Source organism: Aureococcus anophagefferens (genome assembly GCF_000186865.1).
Source record: "Aureococcus anophagefferens unplaced genomic scaffold AURANscaffold_2, whole genome shotgun sequence".
Lineage (NCBI taxonomy): Eukaryota > Pelagophyceae > Pelagomonadales > Pelagomonadaceae > Aureococcus > Aureococcus anophagefferens.
Genome location: NW_008705562.1, coordinates 2,797,170 through 2,812,517, shown reverse-complemented (window position 1 = coordinate 2,812,517; position 15,348 = coordinate 2,797,170). Strand labels below are relative to the sequence as shown.

General features: G+C 71.7%; 5 protein-coding genes across 5 annotated transcripts in view; 3 read left to right on the top strand and 2 right to left on the bottom strand.

The window, feature by feature from the left end:
- Nucleotides 1–1,694, top strand: part of AURANDRAFT_70742 (hypothetical protein) — a gene marked incomplete at both ends in the record, with an annotated part of 8,709 nt that extends 7,015 nt beyond the window's left edge. The window contains 2 exons of the mRNA XM_009035036.1: nucleotides 72–771; nucleotides 822–1,694. Of these exons, the coding sequence (XP_009033284.1) occupies nucleotides 72–771; nucleotides 822–1,679 (1,558 nt within the window). The remainder of the gene's footprint in view (nucleotides 1–71; nucleotides 772–821) is intronic.
- Nucleotides 1,695–2,705: 1,011 nt separating this feature from the next.
- On the top strand, nucleotides 2,706–3,104 carry AURANDRAFT_16812 (hypothetical protein; the record flags this gene model as incomplete). Its single annotated transcript, XM_009035037.1, has 1 exon — nucleotides 2,706–3,104. A coding segment is annotated over one exon (399 nt), but the record flags the coding sequence as incomplete, so codon positions are not given.
- Nucleotides 3,105–9,776: 6,672 nt separating this feature from the next.
- AURANDRAFT_9279 (hypothetical protein) lies at nucleotides 9,777–10,043 on the bottom strand (the record flags this gene model as incomplete). The annotated part of the gene is made up of 1 exon (XM_009034653.1): nucleotides 9,777–10,043. A coding segment is annotated over one exon (267 nt), but the record flags the coding sequence as incomplete, so codon positions are not given.
- A 740-nt stretch (nucleotides 10,044–10,783) lies between these two features.
- AURANDRAFT_61399 (hypothetical protein) lies at nucleotides 10,784–14,673 on the bottom strand (the record flags this gene model as incomplete). The annotated part of the gene is made up of 2 exons (XM_009034920.1): nucleotides 10,784–14,576; nucleotides 14,654–14,673. 2 exons carry the CDS (start codon nucleotides 14,671–14,673, stop codon nucleotides 10,784–10,786), a joined length of 3,813 nt encoding a protein of 1,270 aa, XP_009033168.1.
- Nucleotides 14,674–14,843: 170 nt separating this feature from the next.
- Nucleotides 14,844–15,348, top strand: part of AURANDRAFT_61398 (hypothetical protein) — a gene marked incomplete at both ends in the record, with an annotated part of 2,513 nt that continues 2,008 nt past the window's right edge. Inside the window, one exon of the mRNA XM_009035038.1 lies at nucleotides 14,844–15,302. Coding sequence (XP_009033286.1) covers nucleotides 14,844–15,302 — 459 coding nt within the window. The remainder of the gene's footprint in view (nucleotides 15,303–15,348) is intronic.

Below are 15,348 nucleotides of genomic sequence, written 5' to 3'. Positions count from 1 at the left end.
CTCTTCGCGCGGACCTTCCGGGACCGCGCGAGCCCCGCCTACTACCCGCACCGCATGGCGCCGGCGTTGAGCCGCGGCGCGCCGTCGGCCGGGTCCCTGCGGTCCCTGGGCGCGCTGCTCCGCGGCGAGGGGGACGGGGAGGACGACGGCGGCGACTGCTTCGGCCTGTCGCCGACGCGGGACCCGGACGCCACGCTGCTGGGCGTCGCCGAGGTGCCCCTCGGCGCCGTCGCCGCCGCGGGCGGCGACGACGGCCTCCCGGGATTCCTCGAGCCCGGCGGCTGGCTTCCGCTGCGCCCGCCGCGCGACGCGCTGCTGCCGGGCGCCGCGGACGGCGCGCCGCGCGCGGACGCGCGCGACGACGTCTCCGACGACGACGGCGGCTACGCGTCGGCGGACGGCGACGACGCGCCCGCGGCGCCGCCGCGCGCGCAGCTCCGGTGCCGCCTGGAGCTGCTGGGCGACGCGGCCGCGCGGCGCGCGTTTCGGGATTTGGACGCGCGCGAGGCCGAGCTCGAGGTGGCCTGCGACGAGGCCCCGCCCGGCGACGACGCCGACGCGCCGGGCGACGGCGACGCCGGCGCCGTCGCGGGCACGGGGCTGCTGTCGCGGTTCCGCCGCGCGCGCCACGGCGCCGTCGAGATCCAGAACTCGCTCAAGGACGCCGTGCGCCTCGGCGAGCAGGTGCGGGGTTTGCTCGAGTGGTCCCAGCCCGCCTTCACGCTCCTCGTCTTCGGCGCGCTGGTCCTCGCGCTCGCCGTCGCCGCGTCGGTGCGCGCGGACGTGTTGGGGGTGCTGGCGACGCTCGGCACCGGCTCCAGCGCCGCGCGCACCGCGTGGCCCGGGCGACGGCCGCGCGCCGCGCCGCGGCGCGCTGCGACGCCGCCGCGGACGCGCTCGTCGCCGCGGCGGCGCGCGCCGACGCCGCCGACGCCGCCGACGCCGCCGACTCCGCCGACGCCGCCGACGCCGCGGATGGCGAAGGCGACGGCGCCGCGCCGCCCGCGCCCGGCGACGGGGGCCTCGCGGCGGCCCTGCGCCGCGCGGCGTGCTGCGCGCGCGCGGGCGCCCGCGCCGCGCGCCGCGCGGACGCGGACGCGGACGCCGCGTCGGCCGCGGCCGTCGCGGCGGCGGGCCGCGGCGGCGCGCGGCCCCCGTCCCAGCCGGCGACGGTCTGGCAGCGGCTGCTGGCGCTCCTCGAGGCGCTGCCCTGCGAGCCGGAGCTCGAGCAGCTCTTCTCGCAGCGGCGCAAGGCGCGCGACTGGCGCCGCGACCGCCGGTCCGCCGCGCGGCGCCTCGGCGCGGCCTGGGCGGGGCCCCTCTGGCGCCGGTCCACGGCCTGGCGGCGCCACTTCGCCGCCGTCCGCGGGCCCGAGCTCCAGTTCTGGTACTCCGCGCAGCACGCGCTCTCGGGCGTCACGCCGGTGCTCGTCGTGAGCCTCGGCGACGCGCGGCTCGTCGACGACGCGCTCGCGAGCGACAACCTGCCCGTGCTCACGCTCCACGCGCCCCTCAAGTCGAAGCCCGACGTCCACCGCGAGTGGCGCCTCGCGGCCGCGCACCACCGCGACGCGCGCGCGCTCCAGCGCTGCATCTGCGACCGCGCGGACGACTCCCGCGCGGCGGCCGCCGCGGACGCGCCCGCGACGCCGCCGCCGGAGGTGAAGAAGGGGCTGTAAGTGCCATCTCATGTGCGGGACGGGGGTGAAGACGCCGGGGCTGTAAGTTCCACTCATGTGCGGGGGGGGGTGAAGCCGGGGCCGTAAGTCCCATCTCACGTGCGGTCCGCTCTAAGGTCCGTTACGACTCGGGCGTCGACGCCAGCTGGAGGATCTCGCCGTTCGTGTAGCGCCTGGCCGGAGCTCCGAGCGGCTGGTAGGCCGCGCCGGGCTGCGGGATCACGTAGGAGAAGCCGGCGCGCGGCGCGCGGAACCGCGCGCGCCCGAGCGGCGCGCGCGGCGCCACGTAGCCCAGGGGCGCGAGGGCGGCCTTGGACGCCGCCGCCTGCTTGCAAGTCCAGACGACGTCGAACTCGCGCCGGCTCGACGGCGCCGGTCGCCGCGCGACGAAGGTCGCGCGCGTCACGAGCTTGCTGGAGAAGAACTGCGTGTCGACGTAGTCGAGGACGAGCGATGCGGCGTAGGCGCGGCCGCACGCGCGGCACGTCGCCACGGCGCCGCCGTCCTCAAGCGACCAGGCGAAGTCGTCCGAGGACGCGTCCGCGTGGTCGCAGGTCGCGCCGCGCCGCGCGGCGGCCTTCGGGCAGCCGGTGACGCTGAGGCCTTCGCGGGCGCAGACGGCGCGCCACGCGGCGGGGCGCCGGAAGCCTTGCGATGTGGTTTCAGCGCGGCCCTGGCTCGCGACGTCGAGATAGGACAGGACGTCCACAAAGAGGTCGATGGGAATCGAGTGTAGGCTGCCCGGCGGCGGCAGGTCTTCCTCTGGAGGCGGCGGCCGTTCTTGCTCTGGAGGCGGCGTAACGGCCCCGTCCCTTTCGTCATCGGGCGGGTGAGAGCCGCTTTGAAAAGTTCTTCCATCGTGCACGCCAGGCCGCGGACTGGAGCACGCGCTCGATTGCTGCCAAATAAATTTATTGCTGTGTCAAAAAAACAAAGGTGCTTTTTTCAACTCAGCGATTCGCCTGCGCGATGGCCGCCCTCGAGCACGCCAATGCGGCGCCAACCCTCACCTGCGCCGACGTCACGCAGTGCTCCATCTGCCACTGGTACCCGCTCAACAAGAAACACACGTTCAAGACCATCGTCGTGCCCGCGTCGCGCGCCTTCGTCGAGTTCCTCGGCAGCGACGGCCCCATGGTCATTCCGGAGACGGCCAAGGGCGCGCGCGTCGCGAGCCGGGGCCGCACGGCCGTCGACGACGACTGCGAGCTCAGCGACGACGAGTCGGCGCCGGCGCCGCGGTTCCCCGACGACGAGGCGGCCGTCGACGCGGCGATCGCCGAGCTCGGCGGCGTCGCGTTCTGCAAGCTCAACTGGTCCGCGCCGCGCGACGCGGCCTGGCTCACGGGCGGGCGGTTGCAGTGCGAGTGCGCGGGCGACGTCTTCGCGCTGCTCGCGGCGTCGGAGTTCGCGCGCCACGACGTCGGCCGCGCGTACGACGGCTGCGGCGACGGCGGCGACGCGGACGCGATCAAGTGCGACGCCGTCGTCGCCCTGCGCGCCTGGCGCGACCTCGAGCCGTCGCGCGAGTTCCGCTGCTTCCTGCTGGACGGCGTCCTCGTCGCCGCGTGCCAGCGGCGCGTCGACGAGGTCTTCGAGGAGTTCGACGACGACGACGGGTCCGCGCTCCGCGGCGTCAAGGCGGGCATCGCGAAGCTCGTCGACGCCGGCGTGGACGTGCCCCGCGACTGCGTCCTCGACGTCGCCTTGGACGGCCGCCGCGCCTACCTCGTCGACGTCGGGCCGCCGGTCGCGACGGACCCGCTGCTCTTCGCGTGGCCCGAGCTCCTCGCGCTGCGGCCCGCGGCCTCGGCGCGGCCCCGGGGGCCGTCGACGGACTTCGAGCTCCGCGTCGTCGACGCGGACTCGCCGCCCGTCATGCCCTCGGAGCTCTCGAGCTTCCGCGCGCCCCTCGACGTCGCCGAGATCGCGCGCGCGGGGGGGCTGGACGAGCTCCTCGCCTCCATGCGGACGCAGCGCGCGGATGATTCGTCGTCGTCCGACGACGATTAACTTACGACCACGCGTCGAGCGCGTAGAGCCCTTGGATGACCTTGGCGCCCATGTGCGGCGGGCCGATACGAGCGTTCAGAGCAGGCTGAGCGCCCACGACCACACAGGATCGTCTCCTATTGAAATTTCCTAACCCGCTGATCGCTAAATCAGCATTAGGGCCTCGGGCGACAGCGGCGGCGTCGGCTGGGCGCGGAAGCGGGAGCGCTCGTAGTCGGACATGTCCTTGGGGACGATGTCGCGGCGCCGGCAGACGCTCGCCCAGTGCGTCGTCGTCGCGCCGTCGGCGACGGCCTGGCGGCGCTTCGCGGCGACGTCCGGCGGCACGAGGGACCGCGGCGTGAAGGACACGTAGAGCGCCGCGCGCGCGAGGCGGTCCGTCGGGAGCTGGTCGGCTTTGGCCGGCGGCGCGCCGGGCTCGTCGAGGAGGCCGTCGCCGGGCCAGGAGCAGTGGACCGTCCGCGAGTCCCAGCACAGCAGGTCGCCTGTGCCGAAACCAACCACTGGTTTGGGTGGTCCTGACCAAACTTGAGAATTCTCTAGCTCGGTCAAATCAAAGTCGATTCGGCTGATTTTTGGACGGATCGATCGCTCTCGTCGAGTTCTCGAAGCCCAGCCGAAGAGCTTGTATCAAAACATTCGAATACGCTCACATTGAAGTCGGGTTGAAGATTTGGTTTCGGCACAGCAGGTCGCCGGCCTCGAGGTGGACGACGACGTGGCGGCCGCCGCCGTCGCCGCCGAGGAGGCCGTCGCGGCGCGCGGCCGCGCGCGGCAGCGAGAAGAAGTCGTCGCCGTCGCGGCTCCGGACCTGCTCCGGGTACAGGTCCACTAATCTGGGGAAGACGTCCGCGTGGCTCCGCTCCACGAGCAGGTTCCCGCCCGCGGCCTTGCTCGTCCGCGTGAGCGAGACGAGGCCCTGGATGCATTCGAAGCCGGGCTTGAGCAGCGGGTTCTGGTCCACGTGCTGCCAGCCCTTCTGGCCCCTGAGGCCCGGCCGCCACGCGCAGCCGCCGTCGAGCGACACGCAGAGGCCGCCGGGCGCGTCCAGATCCCGCGGGTCCGCGCGCGGGTGGGCCATGGCGCGCCAGAGCTCCGCGAAGCACTCGCGGACCCGCGGCCGCGTCCGCGCGAACCACTTGGACTCGCACTGGCCCACGCCGAACATCGACAGGATGCCCGCGCCCCCGACGCCGGGCGGCCACGCGTCGGCCCACGTCGACGGGTCGCGCCGGTCGAGGCCCGGCCCGACCTTCTCGAGGAAGGTCCAGAGCTTGTCGAGGCACGTCGCGGCCTCCGCGCCGTCGAGCGCGGCCGCGAAGACCACGTAGCCCAACTTCTGGAAGTGCGCCGCCGCGCCGGCCTCGCCGCGCCGGAAGCGCCGGCGCCTCGCGTAGTAGACGGGCACGGACGACAGGGGGTCGTCGTCGCCGCCGTCGTCCTGCTTGGCGCCCTCGGCTTCGTCGCCGCAGGGCTTGCACCGGTCGAGGCGGCTCGGCGGCCGCGGCGCGCCCGCGTCGGCCCGCGGCGCGGGCGGCGCGGGCGTGCAGCGCAGCGTCCAGCCGGGGTGCACGAGGTCGTCGCGCCCGAGCGTCGTCTCGAACTCCGTGTGGAGCACGAGGGTCGCGGGGTTGGTGTTGCGCAGGTAGTTCTTCGAGATGGCTCTCAGCAAGCTCTTGGCCGTCGTCGGCTTGGCGAGGCGCACCTTGTACCGCTTCCCGAGGTACTTGACGACGGCGTAGCCCTCCGGGGCTGCCTCCTCGACGACCATCGAGCTTCAGGGGGCTGCGTCTTCGGGACCGACCATGCCTCTCGAGCTGGACTTCGTTGCACACGATGTTGAACTTTTCAGGCGCCTCGACTCGTGACTCGACTCGGCGAGCTCATCACGTGGCGCTCATCAGCGGCGCGCGCGAAGGAGCGCCGGGCGCGGGAAAGGACACTACGCCAGGAGCTTAACCTCCGGGATCGCGGTCAGCGCGTCGGAGACGGCCTTGGCGACGCCGGCCACCGCGGCGCTGTCGCCGATGGCGAAGTCGAGGCCCTCGACGCGGACGAAGACGGGCGTGAGGTGGTCGCCGTCGAGGCCCGCGACGTTCGCCCTCCGCGGCAGCGCGGCGGCGAGGGACGCGGAGCAGTCGAGGTCGTCGCGGTCGAACGTCACAAAGGCGCAGGGCGCCGCGACGGCGTCCAGGCGCCGGAGCGTCTCCTCGGGCGACGGCGCGATCTCGACGCCGGCCATGGCCGCGCCCGCGGCGACGATCTCCGCGATGGACCCCCAGGGGCTCGCGTCGCCCGCGGGGCCGTCCTCGAAGCCCTCCAAGAACACCTCCAGCAGCCGCGCCGAGTCGACGATGCCGAAGTTGTTCGCCGCGACGTGGACGAGGCGCTCGTAGCGCGGCGCCCGCGCCTCGTTCAGCAGCAGCAGCTTGCAGCCGAGCGAGTGGCCCACCCCGAAGACCGGCAGCCCCCGCGGCCAGTCCCCGAGGCAGCGGTCGAGCGCCGCGCGGCACTCCGCCGCCGCGGTCTCGTGGTCCAGCGACAAGGCGAAGGGCGTCGCGACCACCGCGACGCCCGTCTCCGCGACGACGCGGCGCAGCAATTCGCCGTAGGCGACGTGCGGGTACGTGCCGAGCGCCGCGCCGCCGACGAAGTGGACGACGCCCCAGGGCGCGCCGCCGGGCGGCTCGAAGACGAAGCAGCCGCGCTTCTCCTCGTAGGCGTCGCTCGCCGCGTCCTCGCCGTCGCGCAAGACGTCGAGGACGCGCACGAGCGCCGCGTCGTCCGGCGACGCCGCCAGCGGTCGCAGCGGACGGCGCGGCGGCGCCCACCGCAGCGGACGGCGCGGCGGCTGCGGCGCCCACGACTGGACGAGAGGTATGCTTAGAGCAGCAAGCAGCAGCGCCCGGCGCGACCATGCGGACATGCTCGACCAGCTCCGTCGCATCGGTGGCAGCGGCATCATCTGGATCCAACGGAGCACTCGATGTTGTCTTTCTCGGGCTGCCTCTCAGATGGTCGCATTGCGATGAGGAGCCCATGCTTGATGACACCTGGTTCTCGGGCGCGTGCTGCGCGGCGGGCTGCGCCTGCGCGTGCTTCGAGCGCTTCGCGCACGACGACGGCGCCTGCGTCTGCGGCCACGCGCGGAGCCTGCACGCCCCAGCGCCGCGGTCGCCGCGGCCGCGGACGCCGGCCTATGTCTATCTGCGGCCGACGCTGGGCCTCTGCAACCGCCTGCGCGCCCTGGCGTCGGCGATGGTGCTCGCCGAGGACCTGGCGAGGGTCTCGGGCGAGCCGTGCCGGGTCGTCGTCGATTGGCGGCCGGCGCGCGCGTGCGGCTGCGAGCTCGGCGACCTCTTCGACGCCGCGGCGTCAGGCCTGCTCCTCGCGGCGGACGCGCGGACGACCGTCGAGGCCGTCGCCGCCGCCGAGGCCCTCGACGCGCTCGAGACGGCCGCGGCCGCGGGGAAGGGCTCTCGAGAGGCGGCGCGGCGCTTCGGGCGCGCGGCGCGGACGGCGGGCTGCTGCCGCTGCGTCGGCGACGGCAGCCACGGCGCGACAAGAGGCGAGGAGCGCATCGAAAGCTTCGACGACCCCTACTATTCCTACGAATGCCTCTTCGTGGAGGCGATGACGTTCTTCTACCCGAAAGACGGCGAGCGGCTCGGCGGCGGCGGCGCGGGCTCGGACGAGCCGCCGGCGCTCCGGGCGCTCGAGGCGGACCGGTCGCGATGCCTGTCACGGCTCGTGCCCGTCGACGCCGTCGCGGCGCGCGTCCTGCGGCCGGCGCCGGGCCGAAAGTCCGTCGGCGTCCACGTCCGGAGGACCGACAACCACTTCGCCGTCATGCATTCCCCCCTCGCGCTCTTCCACGAGGCGCTGGAGGCGCGCGGCGACCGCAGCGTCTTCCTCGCGACCGACGACGCGGCCCTGGAGGCCGAGTTCGCGGAACGATGGCGCGCGGCGACGGCGACGAAGCGCACCGCCGTCGACGGCGTCGCCAACAGAACCTGCAGTTTGGGCGTCCAGGACGCGCTCGTCGACGTGCTCAGCCTCGCGGCCTGCGACGAGGTTCTGGGCAGCTACTGGTCGTCGTTCTCGCGCGTCGCCGCGCTCTGGCGCGACAGGCCGCTGACCGTCGTCTTCCGGCCCTACGCCGACGTCGACGCGGCCGCGAGGGAGGCCGGCGCCGTGGCCTTCGGCCTCCTCGAGCGCGGGCCGCACGAGGCGCCGGACCTGGACATGAACCGCGCCATGCTCAAGATCACGTCGAAGATGCTCGACGACGGCGCGCGCGCGACGGACGTCGACGACGACCCGGCCGTGCTCCGCGAGCTCCTCCGCGCGCTCCGCAAGACCGCGGAGGGCGGTGGCAAGCTGACCGCGGCGTAAGGGAGGCCCACGGCATCTGAAAAATGCTTTTTCTCGGCACCTTGAACTCAATTTTGACGCTCCTGCCGCAGCGAGCTATGAGCTTTTTCACGCTGCCGCCCACGGGCCGAGCGGCGCGCAAGGCCGCCGCCGCAGCGAAGGCAAAGGCGAAAGAAGACGCGGCGCTCGCGGAAACTGAAGCAACCCCCGCGCCGACGGAAACGCCCGCGCCGACGGCGGACGGTCCCGCGCCGGCGCCGGAGCCCGTGGAGTGGGAGGAGGCGCCGCGGAGCTTCGAGGAGGCGGCGGAGGCGGCGTACCCGTCGATGCGCGCGGACTACGCCCCGGAGGAGGTCTACGAGGACCGCGAGCCCGCGGCGCCGGAGCCGCGCGCGGCGACGACACGGCCCACGGCCGTCTTCGTGTCGAGCCTGCCGCGAAACGTCACGGACGGCGACGTGACGGCGCTCTTCCGCGACTGCGGCGTCGTCCGCGAGTTCCACCGCGTCCGCGACCACACGACGCGCGCCTTCAACGGCTGCGCGATCATCACCTTCGGGTCGGAGGAGGCCGCGGATCTCGCGCTGAAGAAGGACGGCGCGGCCGTCCGGGACAGCGTCGTCGCGATCCGCCGCGCCAGGCCCGCGCGCCGCGGCGGCCGCGCGACGGCGACGACGAGGGCGGCGCGCGCTTCGACGCGCTCAACAACCGCCTCTTCCCCCACGAGGTCGCCGAGGCGCAGCTCGACCACAAGAAGCGGCGGCTCGACGCGGCCTACTCCGGGTAACGGACCTACGGCGCGCGCGGGGGGGGGGCGGGGCCCGGCCCCTAGCAGAGGGGCGAGAAGCCGTAGTTCTCGGCGTAGATCATCTGCATGATGCCGTTGTAGGCCATGAGCACGAGCGCGATGATCATGATCGCGCCGATGACGAGGATGACGATGGCGTCCTTCTTGTACTTCTTGACGACGTAGTCGACGGCCGTCTGGCCCAGGAACGTCGCGAAGACGCCGAAGCAGGAGAAGAGCAGCGCGTAGTCGCCCGGGAGCAGCCCGAGGATCGTGACCTGCGCGAGGCCCGCCGTCGCGGTGATGAAGACGACGTAGGCCGACGTCGCGGCGATGGGCTGGGGCAGGCAGCCGAGCTCCACGAGCAGCGGGCCCAGCACCATGCCGCCGCCGATGCCCAGCAGGCCCGCCGCGACGCCCGCGAAGACGCAGAGCGCCGGGTAGACGGCCGTCGTCTTCTTGTCCCAGGCCAGGTCGCCCTCGAGGGGCTCGTGGCCGAGCGCCGTCTTCTCCTCCGCCGCGTTGAGCGTGCGGATGCGCAGGAAGTACGTCGCGACGAGCAGGATGACGAGGTTGATGACGAAGAGCCCCCAGTAGAGCCCGTCGCCGCACTCGAGGCCCGGGATCGCGCTCTCGCCGCCGCGGCCGCCGCGCAGGATGGCGAAGCCGAGCACGAGCCCCCAGAGCAGGCTCGTGTAGCCCCAGTTGGACCACTGGCAGAGCCGCGACTCCGCCTTCCGGATCGTCGTGAGGCGGACGGACTGCGCCTCCGTGAGGCCGGGCTTCAGCGGGTTCTCGACGCCCAGGGGCACGTCCTCGAGGGCCGCCACGGCCGTCTCCTCGTCGCCGCCGGCCTTCTCCTCCGCGTCCGCCATCGGCGACTTGTCGACGAGCTCCATCTCGCCCTCCTCGTCGCTGAGCTTCTTCTGCTTCGCGGACTCCGCGTTCCACTTGGCGATGCCCTTCTTCACCGTGCGCTTGCCGCTGTAGCCCAGGAGCACGACGAGGCAGATGACGACGAGCCAGGGCGGGAACATGACGCTGAAGAGGCCGCCGAACATCGTCCCGGCCAGCAGCGCGGGGCAGAAGAGGAGCGACGCGTCGTAGTCGATGAGCGGCCGCCGCAGGGTCGGGTTCGGGTGGTAGCGCTGCGTGTAGGTGTAGAGGTTCGCGATGGAGCCGCCGGAGATCGTCGCGAGCGACAGCGCCGTCGCCTGCGTCGTCGGGAAGCCGCCGACGATGCTGTAGATGGGCACGAGGAGGCCGCCGCCGCCGATGCCGCCGCCGGCGGCCAGGGCCGTCGCGACGATGAGCATGACGATCGTCGCGATGTCCATGCCGTTGAGCGGGAAGAGCGCCTTGTGCTTGCACCGGTGCTTCCACACCGTCTTCCCGTTCTCCTTCTCCTTGACCTTCTTGCACCGCGTCGAGAAGGGGCAGTCCGTCTTCCCCTTGTAGCACTCGCCGCCGGCCTAACGAGACGCGGTCGATGGTGGCACGCGGGCCCCCGCCCCCCCCCATGCCCCGGTCCGCCCCCGGGGACGCGGCGTCGTACCACGCCGACGGAACTGGCGTCGCTCTTGTCGATGCTCTTGTCCTCCCAGAGCAGGCGCTGCTCGTGGAAGGACGGCGTCGTGGACGCCGCGTGGGCCGCGACGAGGAGGGTTGCCCACACGGCGCGGGCCATCATCGTCCTACGTCGCACTCTTGCGAGCTGAAATGTTTCTCAAAAGTGCAAAGGGGTACTTCCACCTTGGGATTTTTTTTTATATTGAATATGGCGCCGAGCGCGCGGGCGGCAAGTTCGCGCGCGGTCAGTGAGGGCGGTCCGAGCTGTCGGTCATGAGTCGAGCCCCCGCGCGCGTACAGTCGGATAAAGGTGCCCCGCGCTCGGGGGGCGGAGGGTGGCGCCGGGCGCGTCGGCGCTCGCCTAGCAGGGCCCGAAGTCGCCGACGTCCTTGACGCGGGAGAAGGGGCAGGCGCCGTCGCGGAGGACCTGGAACTCGAAGTCCTCCTCGTGGAAGAACCTGTGGCAGGACTGGGAGATGGCGATGTGGACGTCGGCGATGGCGGACTTGTAGTAGGTCGCGCGCATGCCCGGCGCGCGAGGCTTGCACTGGAAGACGTGCTCGCGGCGGAGCGACCGGAGCGTCTCCGCGTCGACGGTCACGGGCGCGTAGGAGTTGACGCCCTCCTGGTTCGAGAGCGTGCGGTGGATGCACTTGTTGAAGAGGTCCTCGGCGTCGTCGTCGTCGTAGGCGTCGTCGTCGCCGCCCATGGACATGACGTTCGCCTCGCCCTCCTTCGACTCGTTCCACTGGCCCCGCAGCTTCCGGCGGTCCCGGCCCGTCTCCGGCGGCGCCTCGCGGATCAATTCCAGCGCCTCGTCGTCGCCCAGCGGCGCCTCGGGGATGAACTCGACGAGGGGCAGGATCTCGAAGTTGAGGAACGACCGCACGAACGGGTGGCCGCACGACGTGCAGACGTCGCGCGACCGCTCGTCGCCGACCTTGTTCGACAGCGTCGCCGCGTTCGTCGCCGGGTTCAGCAGCGCGTTCGCCGCGCCGCAGCGGTAGCAGACGGGCAGCAGCTCCGGGTTGTCGCGCACGGGCTTGGAGTGGATCGTGAGCATGTCCACGTCCAGCTGCTCCTGCCACTCGTCGGGCACCTTCATGTGCTGGAGCTTGTCGTAGGCGAAGCGCGCGAGCTTGTAGGCGCCCAGGTGCTTCGCCTGCTTCGCCAGCGCGAAGAGGATCTTCACCTTGGAGATGCCGTGGGGCGCCTCGCGCGCGCCGAGGCCGTTCACGAGGAACCGCGCGCACTGGAAGAGCACCTCGGGCTGGAGGGGCGTGAAGGGCAGGAAGAAGGACTCGATGAAGTTGTAGGCGTAGTACAAATCCGCCTTGTGGAGCTGGGCGCTGTACGCGGGCATGATCTTGGCGACGGCGACGTCGTCGCCGGACTCGCCCGACGCGACGTGGAGCGTCTCCGACGCGAGGAGCCAGTAGTAGTAGGCCGCGTCCTTGAAGCGCGACTCGACGACGGCGTTGCACGTGAGCTGCTCCATCATGTGCTGGGCCATGTCCGGCCGCCCGCTCTTGCGGTACGCCTCGAGCGCCTCGTCGAAGCGGTCGTGGAGCGCGAGCCACTCCGCGTAGGGCAAATACAACGTCTGGTCGAACTTGGCGCGGTGCGCGTTCGAGAACTTGGCCGACGCGTCCTCGGCCAGTTTGATGGCCTCGGCCCACTGCTGCTTGCGCACGTAGAGCTGGAGCAGCGCCTCGACGTCGTCGAGCTTCGCGTAGACCTCGCGCGCGAGCGCGTCCTCGCCCGCGGCCAGGAAGCAGCGCGCGCACTGGCGCAGCACGTCCTCGCCCGTGACGCTGCGCGCGATGGCGGCCATCTGCTCCGTCCAGTTGCCCTGCTGGTGCTCGCCTAAAAGCTTGACCGCGCGCATCGCGTCGCCCGCGGAGACGTACATGTCCGCGGCCGCGGCCCAGTCCTCGACCTCCTCGGCCCACTCCGCCTGGCGCCGCACGAGGTCCCGCGTGTCGATGGAGTCCGACGACGCCGCGAAGAGCTTCGCCTCCTCCCACTGGCGCAGGTCCGCGAAGAGGTCGATCGCGAGCTTCACGTGGCCCGCGCGCGTGTAGGCCTTGGCCGCCTCCTGGTAGAGGCCCGCGTAGGCCAGCAGCTCGGCCTGGAAGAGGGGCTCGAGCGCCTCCGTCGCCTTCTTCTCCGCCTCCTTGTCCTTGGCGCCGCCGCGGTCGCGCCGGCCCTTGCCGTCCTTGCCCTTCTCCGGCGAGTTCAGCGCCGCGGACGACGACGCCTGCTGCTGGCGCACCTCCATGGAGTTCAGCAGCTCGATCTGGCGCAGGTCGTGGACGCGCATGTAGGACGCGCGCGCGGTCGCGAGGTCCAAATTCTTCGCCGCGGCGTTCGCGAGGCGGCGCCAGTCCGCGGCCGTGACGCCCAAGCACGCGATGCGGTGGGCCTTGTCGAACTCCTTGGCGTCGACGTGCTGCGCGAGCGCCGCGGACTGGGGCAGGTCGATGACGGACACGTTCTGGTCCGCGACGACGAAGAGCTTCGCGCCGACGAAGCCGATGACCGCGCCGCGGATGTTGTGCTGCTGCACGGGGTGGGCGCCGGTCTTCACGTAGAGCTCGTCGACGTCCTTCTTGGAAAAGCAGAGCATGTCGTCGAACTGGGAGTTGAAGGACACGGAGGACGCGCCCTCGGCGGAGAACGCGACGTCCTTGGTCCTCAAATCGAAGACCTGGAGGCGGCCGTCGTCGTTGATGACGGCGAGGCGCTCGCGGTCGCCGGACGTGTCGAGGCAGCGCACGGCGCCCGACGTCTTGACCATGTCGATGGGGAAGGGGTTGTCGATGTAGATCTTGAGCACGGCGCCGTCCGCTAAACCGACGAGCAGCCCCTCCTTGCCCACGGGCCCGCCGTCGACCTTGAGGCAGGTCACCTCGGCGTCGAGCACCCACTCGCGCTCCTTGGGCTTCGTGAAGCCGTGGAGCTGGAGCTTGTTCTTCCGGGCGAGGATCACGTGGCTCGACGTCACGCCGAGCTTGCCGCAGTCGCCGGAGACGTAGATGCGCTCCTTGCGCAGGCGGTAGTGCATGTCGACGCCCGCCTCCTCGCGCTTGTGGAGCTCGTAGATGTTCACGCGGTCCGGGAGCATGATCGCGAGGCGGTCCTTGGACACGGCGATGCCGCGGACGTAGTCGCGCGACTTGATGCGGACGCGCTTCTCGGCCTGCATGTGGTGGACGACGACGTCGGTCATGTGCTCGCGCACGGCGAAGCGGTCGCCGTCCAGCGCGTAGACGGCGTCGAACTCGACGGTCCACATGGATATCGCGCCGCCGTAGGACCCGACGGCGACGGCGGGCTGGCGCGGCCGCACCGCGAGGGACCAGACCCACTCGTCGAGCTCGCAGATGTTCTTGAGGCGCACGGCCTCGCGCGTGCAGAGCGACGCGCGCTTGTCGCTGCCGCCGATGACCATGTACTGGCCGCCCGTGAAGTAGCCCAGAGAACACGGGTAGAAGTGGACGCGCCGCTCCTTGAGGTACTGCGCGCCGCTCAGCTGGTAGAAGCTCACGGTCTGGTTCCAGCAGCCCACGGCTAAAAGGTCGCAGGGGTCGTCGCGCGCCGGGCTCCAGGCCATGCACCAGACGGGCGCGGTCTTCTCGATGACCTTGTACTCCTGGCCGTTCTTCTCGCGGATCTGCACGTGGCCGTTGTACATGCCCAGGGCGATGTACTGGCCGTCGTTGTTCCACTTCGCGCATAAGATCTTGGAGTAGACCTTGTGCTTCGTGACGGACTTTTGCTCCTTGGACCACATGCCCATGTCCGTGGCCGTGCACGACGCGAGCTGCTCCGTCGTCGGGTTGTAGCAGACGATCTGGATGGACTCGTTGTGCGTGAACTTCAGGATGCCGTCGCCCTTGTGGTTCCAGATGATCACCGTCTTGTCCGCGCCGCCGGACGCGAAGCGGAGGCCGTCGCGCGCGTAGTCGACGGTGTAGACGACGTCCTTGTGGCCCCGGAGCCGGTGGACGAGGTCGCCGTCGGACGTCGCGTAGACGAGGACGAGGTTCGACACGGCGACGACCATCTGCGTCCCGTCGGGCCGGAACGCGATGGCGTAGACCGTCGCCTTGACGTTGTCCTCGCGCCGCGGCGGCAGGCCCGGGTCCGTCCTGCGAATGGGGTTTTGTTAGGAGTTTTTCGGCGGTCCCGTGTCGCCCGCCCGCGCGCGCCCGAGCCCCGCACGCACCATAGCAGCTTGGGCTTCATCCCGCCGCTCGCGCCGCGTGCGCTGCGATCGCGACGGGCAGCCCGGGTTTGAAAGCGGTTCGATGGCCCCTCGAAATGCAACGTGGGCATATATATCACGTCAAATTGCCGCTTCCTATTGGGGGCAGCCCTAAAATAAGCTCGTCGCGCCGTCGTCCGCGAGCGCGACCATGGCGCAGCCGCAGCGGCGGCGGAGCAGCATCATGCTGAGCCCCTTCGCCGACAAGGCGAAGAACGACACCGTCGCCTTCGCGACGAAGCCCGTCGCCGCCGCCGAGGCGAAGAAGGGCGTCGAGGTCGTCGCCGGCTGCGCCAAGTGCAGCGCCGCGGACCACGCCGCCTTCGTCGCCGAGCTCAACGAGGACGAGGCCAACGAGCACAAGCTCAACGTCGTGGCGACGTGGAAGGAGGGCCGCCTCTTCTCCGTGGCGCAGATCAAGGCGGTCCTCGAGACGCTCACGTCCGTGAAGACGCGCGTCGCCATCGTCGAGATGCTCGGCCCGCGCGCGACGGACCCGAAGCACGGCGGCGACATTGTGGAGATGTTCCAGTACAACAAGGAGAAGGAGACCTGCGCCGCCATCTTCTCCGCGCGCGGCAAGCAGACGGACCGCGCGGCGTCGAGCGGCGTCGGCGCGGCGGGCGCGGGCCGCGGCGGCCGCGGCGGCCGCGGCG